The 13,602-nt window shown below is 25.7% G+C and overlaps 2 protein-coding genes and 1 long non-coding RNA gene across 3 annotated transcripts in view; 2 read left to right on the forward strand and 1 right to left on the reverse strand.

Moving 5' to 3' along the window:
- Window positions 1-662: 662 nt before the first annotated feature.
- LOC100163333 (MMS19 nucleotide excision repair protein homolog) lies at window positions 663-12,212 on the reverse strand. Its single transcript, XM_001945165.5, has 18 exons — window positions 11,990-12,212; window positions 11,247-11,485; window positions 11,035-11,179; window positions 10,491-10,678; window positions 10,270-10,425; window positions 8,200-8,422; window positions 8,033-8,145; window positions 7,829-7,943; window positions 7,127-7,420; window positions 6,863-7,013; window positions 6,584-6,778; window positions 5,374-5,485; window positions 4,606-4,774; window positions 4,378-4,532; window positions 4,208-4,320; window positions 2,047-2,203; window positions 1,208-1,453; window positions 663-1,146 (listed from the first exon to the last, which is right to left on the reverse strand). Exons 1-18 carry the CDS (start codon window positions 12,069-12,071, stop codon window positions 1,033-1,035), a joined length of 2,967 nt encoding a protein of 988 aa, XP_001945200.2. The 5' UTR covers window positions 12,072-12,212; the 3' UTR covers window positions 663-1,032.
- On the forward strand, window positions 8,414-9,364 carry LOC107883378. The gene is made up of 2 exons (XR_003838990.1): window positions 8,414-8,933; window positions 9,023-9,364. It is a non-coding gene; the product is annotated as an uncharacterized LOC107883378 (long non-coding RNA).
- A 133-nt stretch (window positions 12,213-12,345) lies between the features above and the next one.
- LOC100161292 (ubiquitin domain-containing protein 1) overlaps window positions 12,346-13,602 on the forward strand; it is a 7,260-nt gene continuing 6,003 nt past the window's right edge. Inside the window, exon 1 of the mRNA XM_001945215.4 lies at window positions 12,346-12,646. Coding sequence (XP_001945250.1) covers window positions 12,568-12,646 — 79 coding nt within the window. The 5' untranslated portion in view covers window positions 12,346-12,567. The remainder of the gene's footprint in view (window positions 12,647-13,602) is intronic.

Genomic DNA, 13,602 nt, shown 5'->3' on the forward strand with positions numbered 1-13,602 from the left:
TATAGGCATAGTTAATATTCCAGTGTTATCTAGGTACATACAGATAGCTTTGGTTCTAACATCTCGATGGGTTCTAAATAGAAGTAATTATTTGTGTGTGCATCACTGCATCAGTGATTCATACATTCATAATATTATCATCAACAATCTTTATGCAGATTTAAATTGACTGGCCATAGGCGGGTAGGGCTATTGTAAATCCACCAGGGGATCAAATAGTAGAAAAAAAACATTTCTAAATGATAATATGAAATCCATTTGATCATCCTTAGATAAAGCATTACATAAAACCTTCATACTATTGAAACATTCATTTAAACCATTAAAACCAGTCTACGTAGGTAGCCAATAGCAAACATAACTAACAACATTAAAAATGATTTGTTCTTTTTATAGATAGGTATTTGTCAACTGTTTTACCCAAGAAATTTCTGGTATTTAGTAAATCAAATATATCATTAATTTGTTGATAAAATGACATTTGAAACTCGCTCACACGGTTTCAGTGAGCTTTTTAAGTAGTGAATTTAGCCCACTTTCCTTCTCCAGAAGATTTATAACATAGGCCTGAGTTGAGATGTTGGAGCGACTGAACCGCTTTAGGTGATCATAGCTATCTAATATCTATGCTGTCTTGGTATTCACCAATAAAATAAGCTTAACATGGTTATAAATCATGTGTATATTTTTATTTTCAGTTTTAGGATCAAATAGCGGAAGACATAAATAACGATCTATTTAATTTTTGTTTGCATATTATACATTTCACAACATTTTTAATGTGTTAATCTATCAACAGTTAAAACTATCATACTGTCAATCTGATGGCATTTTTTAAATCATTCCAATAATAATTAATCTAACAATAATTAGTGATTATTTATTTCTAAGTATATTTTATTTGAAATGAATATCAATATTTTGCTAATTAAGTAAAAATGTATCCAATGACAACATTAAATTTAACAATCTGAACATACATTTCCTGACAACATATTATAACAGTCAACATATAGTTAAATGTGTTCAATGTTAATCATCATCATTTACTACATCTATAGACAACCATCGAGATTTTGTTCTAACCACTTCTTTTCGAACCAATCGTTTTTTATCATCTAAGCATTTTGCCAGTTCAGAAATAACCTAAAAATAATCATTAATTGTAATATAAATTAACTGTATTGTAATTTTTGTGGATTATTACCTGTCTTTTTAAGGGTAAAAGTTTGATTAAGGAATAGTCACAGCAGTTGTAAAGACATTGTAAAGCTACTATTCTTATATTCATATACTTTGAACTTTGAGATAGGTTTAGCAATTTTGGAACAAAAGATTGCAAATAATCTTCCAATACTGGAGTCTTGGATTCTAATAGATTACGAAAAGTTTGTAACGACTGTAAGACATAAACTTGTTCTGGAGATAAAAGTTGAAGTAATAGAGGTAATATCTGCAACAGTTAAATTGTTTAATAGACAAAATAAATAAAAAAATCATGTGTATATATAAATAAATGCATCCACTAAATTACTATGTCTACACTATATAGGTATTAATGTAAAAATATAATTTATTTAACCTTCAGTAGGTCGCGCGGGATAAATTATTAACTCAATAACTTTAAACTATGTTTTAATATAATTTAGATTGATTATAAGTGTGGTGGGATTTTATCTAGCTTCTATTTATATGTTATATATTATAAACATAATGTTGATAACTTTTAAATTAGTTTAAAATAATATATCATTTATTTGTCTAATAAGTAAAAAAATAAAACAAATTTCAAATTAAAAGTATTAATTACATTTTGTATTTTTTTTTGTTATATACTTACTAAAATAATTAATTTAAATTAAATAAATGTGAAAGAAAATTATATTATGTTTAATCAAGGGAAATTTCTACCCCGCGCAACAAAATAGGTACTCATAACCCGTGCGACCTACTGAATGTTAATAAACTATTATTGTAAGTTTTAACAGTAATATTATAATTTAATATTTATAAACAATTATTTATATTAAACATTTTTAAGATTACCTTCGAAAAATATGGTGAAAGAGTCACATATGTATTACCATCCATTTGGTATAAAATACTAATTAGATAATTTTCTTTAACAGATTCAGGTGATGTATTATACTTAGATATGAGTGGTTCAATAACATAACAGAATATTCTTTGTCTGTATAATAATCTAAAGGAAAATAATTTTAAAATTATAATATATTTTAGATGCATTGCTCTGATGAATGTAGTGGTTTAACAATCGTGTATTTTTCAATATTAAGGGTGGTTCTTTGTAGGATCTATACTCCATTCTCATTAAGGTTGAACCTCGGAGGCCAATTTGTGCGCAAGAGCGTGGCTTAACGACATAGATGGTTAATTAGTGGGGGTGATAAACACGTGTTGCCGCCGCCAGATTCCTTCTTAATGTGAATGGAGTATAGTTTGTACTTTAGGGATAAAAGTAAAAAGTCCCAGTACCAATATGAATATAATCGGGAAAAAGTTTTTTTATAGAAAATTATAAATATTATCAAAAATGCATAGGTATAAATCTTTTTATAAGCAATTGAAGTTAAAATTTTAACAAATTTGGATGTTACAATAATCTTTACACAAATGATTAGTTATTTTGTTGTAATTCAAAAAACTTGAATTATTTCCACTATACTCTGGCCCACGAGAGTCTATACGTAAAAATGAGTATGTCGCTGAATAGTGGGAATGGCATCATGGTAGGAGAAAATAGACATCGCGTATTACTTTATCGATGCGTGGTAAAAACATTTATCATCCCAAAATGTGCACCGCTGTGTCTTTACAGGAGAGCACTGTGCTGTCATAGAATTTTATATGGTCCAAAAATATATTTGAAAACCAATGATGGTAACGATGGAAACAATTACAATTATGTAAATAAAAATTTATAAATTATTTATAATTTTGATTGAATACATATTATCATAAATTATTACCTATTACAATTTTTTCTGGTTTTTATTTATTTTTTCTATTTCTTATGATTAGTCATGCTACTACCAAGGAAAGGTTCTAACCTGGGTTTGAAGTCACCAGGAGAAAACAACATCATAGCAGAACTATTGAAGAACAGCAGAGAAGTAGTGAAGAATGAAGTGTGAAAACTGATCAACATAATTTAGGAGAATCAACAGATACTTAATATGTCCAATTTTAAAAATAGGAGATTTGTTTGAAACAAAAAATTCCGAAGAATCTCTCTATTAAATACCTGTTACAAAATTGAAAATAATTTCATCGATCCTTTTAGAAAGGTTGACTTTCTTTGACGAGGAGATCGTTGGAAGATAACAGTGCGGCTTTAGGTAAGGAAGATTATCTAAAGATCAAATTTTCATCTTCAAACAAACAATGGAAAAACACCACAAATTTAATAAAGACTTATACATGGTATTCATCGATTACAAACAGGCATATGATAGTATAAATATAGAAGAACTATGGAAAGCCATAATTAGCTTTGGTATACCAAAGAAATACGTTGATATGATCAAACTGTGCAATGCCAAGATGTATTTAAAGTAAAATTTCTAGGAGAGCTATCGTTGGTATTCAAAGTTAATTCAGGACTACGACGAGGCGACGAGACTACCGAGGACATTAATTAACATAGGTCTAGAAAAGATCATAAGAAAATTAAGCCAAAGACAAAAAATGGAGATGATTGGTAAAGAATCAATATTAGCGTACACAGACAACATAGTCATATTAGTTAACATCAGACAAAAAATTGCCCAAACTATAACTGAATTGTTGGAAATTAGTAAAAAAATTGGGCCATGTGTAAATTATGAGAAGACTAAATTTATGGGTTCTCTTTAGAGCAACGAAAATCCGCCCAACTTACAGTAGATGATTTAAACTTTGAAAATTTAAAATAGTTAATAGTGAATATAAATAGTAAAAATTACATGCATTGAGAAATAAGTGAAAGAATAGCTAGTGGAAACCTGTGCTATCTTGATTTAAATAAGCTACTTAAATCTAAGTTACGATCAAGAAAGTCAAAAACTTTGCTCTATGCAAACTCTACTGTTTGGAAACTGCTGCTCTATACAGTAAAGCGAGTTTCCTAGTTTCTTTTAATAATAAATTAAGATATTAAATAGTAATAAATACCAATTAATCAAGTATGATTTATATAAGTACTAACTTTACTGAACAAAAACACTCTTTATTTAGATATCCATCGTCTGTTTGAGTTAACATTTTAAAGCACTGTGTCATCACCTTTCCATACAAAGGGTCCGCCAATAAACTCAATGACTAAAAATAAAATATTAGGTAAACATTAATCAGTTAAAAAATTTTTTTATTAATTACCCAGTCAATCCATTGTAGCATTTTCCTATGACCTTTAAGAGATAAAGACTTAGTGATCCATGATATTTGAATTATGACATTATTGAAATTTGATAAATTTAAACAACTTTCTAAATGTAATTTAAAATTATCTATTAGGAAATCATTTTCATCACCTACAAATTAAATATTAAGATAATAAATAGCTTTTATACATTGTTAATAAAAAAAAGTTAATTATGAACATACCATCAATATATTTATTAATTAATGTTGCTGTTAATCGGGAAGCAGATAAACTACATATTGAATTATTAGAATATGTAGATAATTCAATGCAGTTTTCAATTAATAAAATCACATTGTTCAGTTTGATATTTGTATTTAATGAATTTAGAATACTTTCTAATAAAATAACCTGTAATAATATGTAAAATCCAGAATGTTTACAGCATAACCTGTGATTAATATTTCTAAATCATTATACTCTATTTCAAATAAGTTTGGTAAAAAATTATGTCGGAAACGCGTTGAGGTTCACTATGTGCAGTCTGTTGGCTGCTGGCGACTACTGGCAAATCACAGCGGTCGTACCGTTCTGAGGCTACGCAGTTTTTCCAAACTTATTTTGAATAGAGCATAGAAGTTTTATGACCCAAACTCCCAAATAGTGTTATAAAAAAACCCATGTAATTTTAATACTCTAATAGCACCATTTACGCTTAAAATGTAATAGTAAATATTAGATGAAACCATTTTTATTTTTTTTGCAATGATTTTAAGTATTGTTATTTTAATGGTCGTATCATTGTTGTTAATAGTGATTACCACACTATACAACAATAGGTATAGTAAAATCAAATTTGTGTATTGAAAAATACAGAAGTTGTTAAATTAAAATTTCTCAATATAAATAATAATAATTTAACTTGATTTTACCATATTTTATACAAAGCAATAAAATAAAATAAATTAATAATAATTATAATTTTTAAAAGAATTAAAACCATTAGTTACCATATATGAATGTATGCCTTGTTGTGTATCAGAAAGTGTTTTAAAATTTATTTTTGTATTCATAATGTCATTGAAATATTGGCTGAATTGATTAAGTATTTGAATTTGTTCACTAAAATCAAATATATGTATATATTGTTAGTATTATTTTTAAAATAAACATAATTACTAATTACTGTACCTAATTTATTCAACAAACTATAATTTCATAAATCATTTTTAATTAATATGTTTAACTATATACTTATGATAGAAACCTTAATCAATAAGTTATCTTAATTCGTTTATAAATTGAACATTTTTAAGATTGTAAATATACTCTGTCTCAAATAAGAGTGATCAAAGACAACAAGCTTCTGAGCACGGTGGTAACAATGTGGCTAACACATGTCAAGGCCATGCTGCCAAAAGTGTCACTTTAATATTTTAACAAACACACAGTTTGCATTTGGCTAAGATAAAAACGGTTAAGTAATTTATCAGCCGCACTTGATAATTGGAAACAAAAGGTAAAGAACAAAACTGGTTTAATATTAGGTATGGTCTGATGACCATACAACATTTTGATGTGTTTGAGTATACTTATATAAGTAGAACGAGCAATATATATTTTTTTTTTTAATATAGGTAATATGAATTTATGTTTTGGATAATTGTTTTATAATACTATCATCACAAATGTTGTTTACAATATAATCCCTTCATTTTTATTTATTTTTACTCTTAATTTAATATAATTTCTGTTCGTTAAAAATTAATTTAATTTTAAGAATTTTTGATAGAGTATTGTATCAATTTGATTAATAGATGAGTATGTAAAAAAAAAATGAATAAGATAATGATAGTTAGTGTTTATTTTTTACGTGTGATAAATGGTATTTGTTAATAATGTAGACATGGATAAAATAAACATATCAAAATTCAAGATGAACATAAATTAATTCACTCACTAAATTATGGTGTATGAAAGCAAAGACAGAGACAAGACGTGTTTGTGTTACTACACTCTGTGCCACGAGAGAAGGAACCAATGTACCGACCGAAATACGTTCGATTCCGCACATTGCCACGTATTTGATATACACTAAATGGCACAATATGAAGGAATGCCTACAGTCTGTATGCACGAAATGGGTTCCTTCTCTTGTGGCGCAGATTATACTATTTTTCAAGTGGTTTGATAATATATTAAAACAATAATAAAAGTTACCTGTTATTGATTACTTTTACAATAGAATTAGTAACAAAAGAAACATCTTCTAAAATAATTTCATTTCTAAATATACTGAAATCGGCACAACTCTTGATACCATTGATCCAGGTTGTTAATATAAAGTTTAAGAGTCCACCATTTAAAGCAAAATGATGCACCAAATTAATATTTTCAACATTTCTAACAAGATCTCTGAAATAAAATAAAATGAAAACATTATTTATTAAGTTGTGCAAAAAATAAAATATGTTCATAAATCATTATTAAGATATTCACCTTAAACATCGAAGAGTAATCTTGGTTTCTGCTTGTTTTTCAGATAAATTAGCACATAGATTGTCGCTGATTAATGTAAAAAAATATTCTTCTTTTCCCAAACAACATAATGCATTCAACCATTTTGATTTTAATACAATATCATTAGACTCTAGAAAAAATCAAGATATAGCAAGTACTTCAATAAATTTACTAAAAAAAAAGTAAGGCAAGTATAAAATACTCAAATGTATTTATTAAATTGTACTTTTAATATTTACTTACGGTTGAAAATGTTTAAGTTAAATTGTATGATTTCTCTATTTACTTCTTCTTTAAAATATGTCGCTGCTTCTTTGAAACAAGATAATGTCTCTTTTCTAATAGAATCTGTTGTATCAGATTCGATTAATTTAATTAAAATACAGTAATAATTTGTACGTTGAGAATTAGTTAGTATTTTAGTCGATATTTTTAATGCTTTCAAAGCAGACATTTTTATTTCAGGCAATTCATTTTGAGCATAAAGTAAAAAGTAACAACATACTTCTTCCCATCTTGTTTCTAGTCCTGGTATAGCTAAAAATAAAACCATGATTTTATTTTCAATAAATAATTAGAAATAAGTGTACTCCGATAGACAAAATAAGATACACAATTATAAAAAATTGTTTAAAATAAATAAAAAAATTGTAAAATAAAACTTATAGCTGATACAATTTAATAAAGCTGTGTATTAAATGAAAGAACAAGTTTCTACAACATCGAAACTTAAGAAATATTACACGGAGTCTAGTGGCATATTTACATAAACTCAAATAAAGATTTTAAATATACAAATAATAATATAATAATAATATTATGTATATCCTAGTGATACGATTAAAAACTCAATTTTTAAATTTAGTTCAATAAAATAAATACTAAAACCTTTTAAAAAATTATTAACATGTCATTCTTTCTAAAGATGTTCATTTGGTAACTTACATGATAAATCGATAGACATTTGTATACACATATTTGTAATTAATCCCATAGCTTCTATGATTCTTATGATTTCTGTTTGTGATACATCACTTTTGTTAAGTAAAATTAAATACACCTGTATTAATTACAAATAAATTATCAATCATTATGCAGTTACATTAATTATTGTATATAAAAAAAAAAATAGCTAATAATTAAGTATACTTTATTTGCTATCTTAAGAGAAGCATAGTTGGAAGTTTTCCCAACACTACAAAGAAGTTTGATTGAAGGTATAAATAGAGTTGCTTGAGTGTCCAACAAAAATCTATTAGAACCTAAAGAGAAACAAATTAATAATTAAATTTCTCAATAAGTTCAGAAACACAAACTTTTAAGAACAATATCCAAGAAATCTGATAGTTGTTCTTGTTCATTGTCTCCTTTAATAATGGTAAGAGAATACAATAGAGCAGTTAAAACGCCAATAGCAGCTTCTCTAATTTCATCTGCCGAATCTTCAGTATCTGTCATTATTATCATTTTTAAAATACGCCATATTTCTTCAATGTGATTTTTTATTTTGATAGGATCAAAGCTCTCACAACATAATTTCTAAAATAATAAAATGCATTCGTATTTAGTATATATGTTACCAGAAATATTGACAATTTAGGAAATTACGACAATTCCTAAGAAATTATGATATTTCCTAACATCGGAAGGAAATAATATCAATGTCTAGGAACTGTCATAATTTTCATAGTTTATTAGGTAATGTTATCACGCATCGCTTTATACTATTATATAGGTACATTATGTATATATTGTAAATATAAGTGGTAAGTGTAAGTATATAAAAGCTTTGCACTTTCAATGCTTGACCGTACAAAGTGATTTTATTTAGTTGATCTACGAAAACAAAATATACTTAATGCGCGTCAATAATCTGCCCACAGTTTAGAAAAACTGGCTCAAAAAATTATTGAAACATGAAATAGAAAATATGATGAAACTACAGGAACTACAGTACGTCTGAGCATTCCTGATGTAGATCACTCGTGGATCAACAAGAAATGTGTATTAGCGGTTATAACAGAAGTTAAACAAAATGTATACAAGCTATGTAAGTACACTAGTATTTTTATTACACCTGAATCATCTTTGTATTTAAACGCATAGGTAATAAAAATAATTTTTTTTTTTTAACTGAAGGCACTGAAAGTGGATTTTTAAAACATAATATGTACACGAGATCGAAATTAAATCCTTATAAAGCAAATTTATTGGATCTAACTACTATTTTAGAATCGGTACGTCACGCAGAAAAACAAATATCACTTCAGGAGGCAACTACTCTAAATAGTATTTCAGAGGCACAAGGATATGTCCGCTGTCAACATAAGACAAAATTCAAGACAAACAGGTGTGCTTGCAGATCTGATCTAAAATTTGCAATTCTAAATGTCATGGAAGTTTGCCAAGTGATAACAAAAATGAGTAAAAATGTAAAAAAGCTTAAATTGCACAAATTAAAGCGATAAAAAAAATGTTTGACGACACTTGATTTTTTATTGATTATTTATTAAGGAAATAGCAGGGTAATTAATAATTATGTTTGATAAAAGTAATATTTAAATTAGACAGATTAAATTAAAATGTCTAAAAAAATATATGGCATCTTTGCCTGATATCATTAGCAAATGATATCATATACTAGGCAATGATATCATTTCCTTCCGCTATTAAGTATTATCAACATTTCCTAGGAACTATTATCATTTCCTAAATGTCAACATTTTCAGTAACATATAAATAAAGCAAATTCAAAAACCATTTAAGGGCTATTCAGATGATATAATTTTTGGGCAGAAATATATTTTGAAATATTAACTGTATACATCAAATTATATTATACCTTATCAACATTTTTAAAAATAAATTAAGAAATACATCAGTAAAGTATTTAAAATTCTTATAGAGTGATGCATACAAAAATGATTAATTTAATAGTTCACTTATATTTTATGGACCAATCATGTGCCACTAAATCTTGTTTAAGGGACCATTAGCTCGCTATTGATTTATTAAATGATTAGTGATTATTTGTGAAACGCAAGATTATAAATTGATGGTTAAGATTTAGTTTAAATATTAAAATTAAAATGTTTTTTTTTTTTTTTTTAATACTTCTCGTGAAATATTATAAATAAACATAAATTAAGTCTTTTTATTTTTTACTAATAAAACTGAATATTTACTTTTTGTATAAACAATACAATAATTAATACATTTAACATTTATAAAGCTTGACAGCTTGAGAGAAAGGGGTCCAGTACCGCTACTTTAACATTTGAAAGGTTAATATAAATTATAAAGGAACATAAATTTATTTTATTTTATTATAATTAAATTATAATTGGTTATTATTTTAATAATTCAAAATTTCTATAATTATTTACCAATAAATGCAATGAATCTAATTTTGCAACTTTCAAACTAGCTTCTAATTTTTGTAAAGCCAAAGGAATACAAAAATCAGCAAATTCCTCTACACATGTAAGACATCGAGATAAGCTGGTTGCTAATTCATCTCTAGTTATTTTACTTTCTTCTGTCTGTAAAACAAAATTGTCATTAAAAGTGAATTGAATAAATATTACAAATAACATTTTGGAATTACTTCATAGAAATCTATTGGAAAGTAACAGGCAATAACATCAAAAGTCTCTTCTGCTAAATGACCTAATGGATAATGTCTTAAAAATTGTGGTAGTATTCTAAAGAGCAGTATTAAATTATTAGGATCTCGTTCACCGTCCATAGAAGAAATAATAAAATATAAGAAATCTGGTCCCATAAAACGTAAATCTAAAAAAAATGTTTATTGTTATTTTATATTTTAGTTAATTAATGATATAATTGCGGTAGAATATTTAATAATTTTATAAAAATTTTGATTTTTCATATTTATTTCCTAATTCTTCTAAATAACCAGAAAAATTCCATATTCAGAATTGGTATGGATTATCAGAATTTATACATAAAAATAAACATTCAGTTAATTTTACAAAAAAAAATCTTCATTATGAAATTATGTAAATTCAGCAGAGAAAAGTTTTAACAATTAAAAAACTAAATTTTTTATTAAAATAAGTATAATTATTGTTATAAAATTATTAAATATTCTGTAATGGTTAAAATGATTATTAGAAATTTGTTATTACCATCTAGTCGATTCAAAAATATATATTGTAATATACAATAAAATGTATTTCGGTCATTTTGAAGTTGTGATTGACAGTGAAAATGAGGCATAATTGTATTAAAATACCTTACAATCATTTGTTTGGTGATATTTTTCATTTGTACCTAAATTGTGTTAAACAAGTTCAAGTTGATTCTATATAAAAAAAAATACAATTAATTTAAGTCTTACAGTATACTCGATTCCAATTAAAACAATTGGTACGAATGAATGATGATCAATGAAACGTTCACATAAAAATTGATTTATAAAATCCAACTCTTCAGGTTGGAAAAAATCCAAAGGTAATTTCTTTAAAACAGCTACAAATGCCTTAACTCCATTTAGGCGAATTTCCTTATCTGTAGAAGTCAAAATTTCTTCCAAACTCTCAACAAATTGAAGAAAAGTTAATCTTTTCTCTGATATTCCTAAAAATAAAATAAATTTTTTTTTTAAATCAGTAACCTAATTCTAGTGAAAATTAATTTTAATTAAATAATAGATATAACACAATAAATACTTACTAAAAAAATGTTAATGGTTATAATTTTAATATAATATTATTATAAAACAATTTTGTATAATAAATTAAACATTTAAAAATAATAACAAGACAACCATATTATATAAAATAACTTATTTTTTTATTACTAACACGAAAACAAAAATATTATATTTAATAAATTATTTCATATCATCAATTAAATATTGGTAATTAATTAATTAATTAATTATAGTGACATTCAAATATTAAAGTTATATTGACATATTGTTTACTATTTTTCTTTACCTACTATATATTTTGGAATAAAATGTTTAAAATAATGAGCATTTTCTTATAATGATTTACCACGGTCTACAGATTTATTTATAAAACATTGTTAAGTATATATCAGATCTTATATTTAAATTGTATTAAATTTTTTTATTACCTTTGCTAACTAATTCACAGGTAGAATCAATATCATTTCCATTTTTAACAACATCCACAATTTCTTTTAATACATACGTCATTTTGAATTTTTGAAGATGAAATCGTACAATTTATTGTATGGTTTTGAAAGATTTTTTAAAAAAATGTGCGTTCATACTACATACTTTGATGTATTTCACAATGCACATCGGTATTAATGATTTATGTAGTACATTACCATTTACCGCCGATCAAAACACTTCATCCTAGAACCTAGTGATAACTGATAAGTGCTTCATATATCACTCATTCATGGAGTAAATAAAAAACATAATTTCCATGATGAAAGTGTTCATTTTTATCAGGACCTGAATGTTTGATAATTATTTGTTTTTCATTTTCTACAAAATTTTATTGTTTTCTATTTTTTACATAATTATCTTTTACGTCCGATTTATATTTATGTTTCATATTTTCTTAAACGTTAAACATTCTACACAAATTGTGTAGTTGGAAATTAATATTTTATTCCTAAGACCGCCGACTAGCTCAATATAAATGTAAGGCTGCCATGAATCCAAGGCTTGTTCGAACAATATGGGAGGCTGTTTAGGTTTACAGAGAAATCGCAGGGGAAGGAATGCATCCTCGGACAATGGATCTCGGCCGAGTTCTGGTAGATTATTATTTATCTTTACCTATATTGTTGTCTTGTAAAATATTAATCAATTAAGTCGGTATAATACCGAATATTGCAATTGATATTCATTATATATTAATATGTAGGTATTTATCATATATATATATACAATTATACATATTATATTTTATATATATATTATAATATGCATATAGATTATTTAAATGAGTAAAGTAAAAAAAAATATTAAATTACATGTTTAACGCCAATAAGCACTAAATATATAATTTTATGTCTTCGTTGTTTGAACAACATTTTTATTTCCTATTTTAAATAGGGTGATTCTTAGTGACAATAATTTTTATCTAAATAAATATATCTACTGTGATGGTTTAGTTTTAGATTCTGAGTGGAACGATGAATGTATTGATTTTACAATGATGTGTGTTTTTCTTTTTTTTTTTGTGTGTGTACACGATAAGTAGTCGAAATAATGCTTCGATTATCAACTTCAGTATCTTGTTCGATTGGAAAGTGAATATCGTTTGTGCATTGGGGAGGTCAAAATTTAAAATTCCCAGTAATTTTCAAAAGCGCCGTAAAAAACAAAAGAAAAATTAAGGAAAAACGGGAATTTTTACGCAAAATCGATTTTTCACAAAATTGAATTTGGTTTTTGGTGTTACTTTAAAACAAATGACCGTAGATACATGAAATTTTCAATGGTTGTTTATATTTCCATTTTCTATACACGATAACATTTTCAAAATATTTTGATTTATTTTGAACTGTTAAGAGACATTTTCATTATCCATTTTTTTTTTGTTTTTTTTCTAAAAATATCAATAAAATTTTATTTGTTGATTAAAAAAGCTTGAAAATTTAATAGAAGGCTCCAAGTATATTGTTTCAAATGGCAGATGAAAAATATTAAAAATCCTTAGTCACAGTTTTTTTTTTAAAAGCATTTAAAGTTCAAAAATTGACAAAAA

Source organism: Acyrthosiphon pisum, chromosome A1, assembly GCF_005508785.2.
Source record: "Acyrthosiphon pisum isolate AL4f chromosome A1, pea_aphid_22Mar2018_4r6ur, whole genome shotgun sequence".
NCBI classification, from domain to species: Eukaryota; Metazoa; Arthropoda; class Insecta; order Hemiptera; family Aphididae; genus Acyrthosiphon; species Acyrthosiphon pisum.

Coding starts and splice junctions, on each gene's coding strand:
- LOC100163333 (XM_001945165.5), bottom strand. CDS start 12,071: ATGACGTATGTATTAAAAGAAATTGTGGATGTTGTTAAAAATGGAAAT. Junction 11,180..11,246: donor TAATTGGAATCGAGTATACT/GTAAGACTTAAA, acceptor AACACAATTTAG/GTACAAATGAAAAATATCAC. Junction 4,533..4,605: donor AATTAATAAATATATTGATG/GTATGTTCATAA, acceptor TTTAATTTGTAG/GTGATGAAAATGATTTCCTA.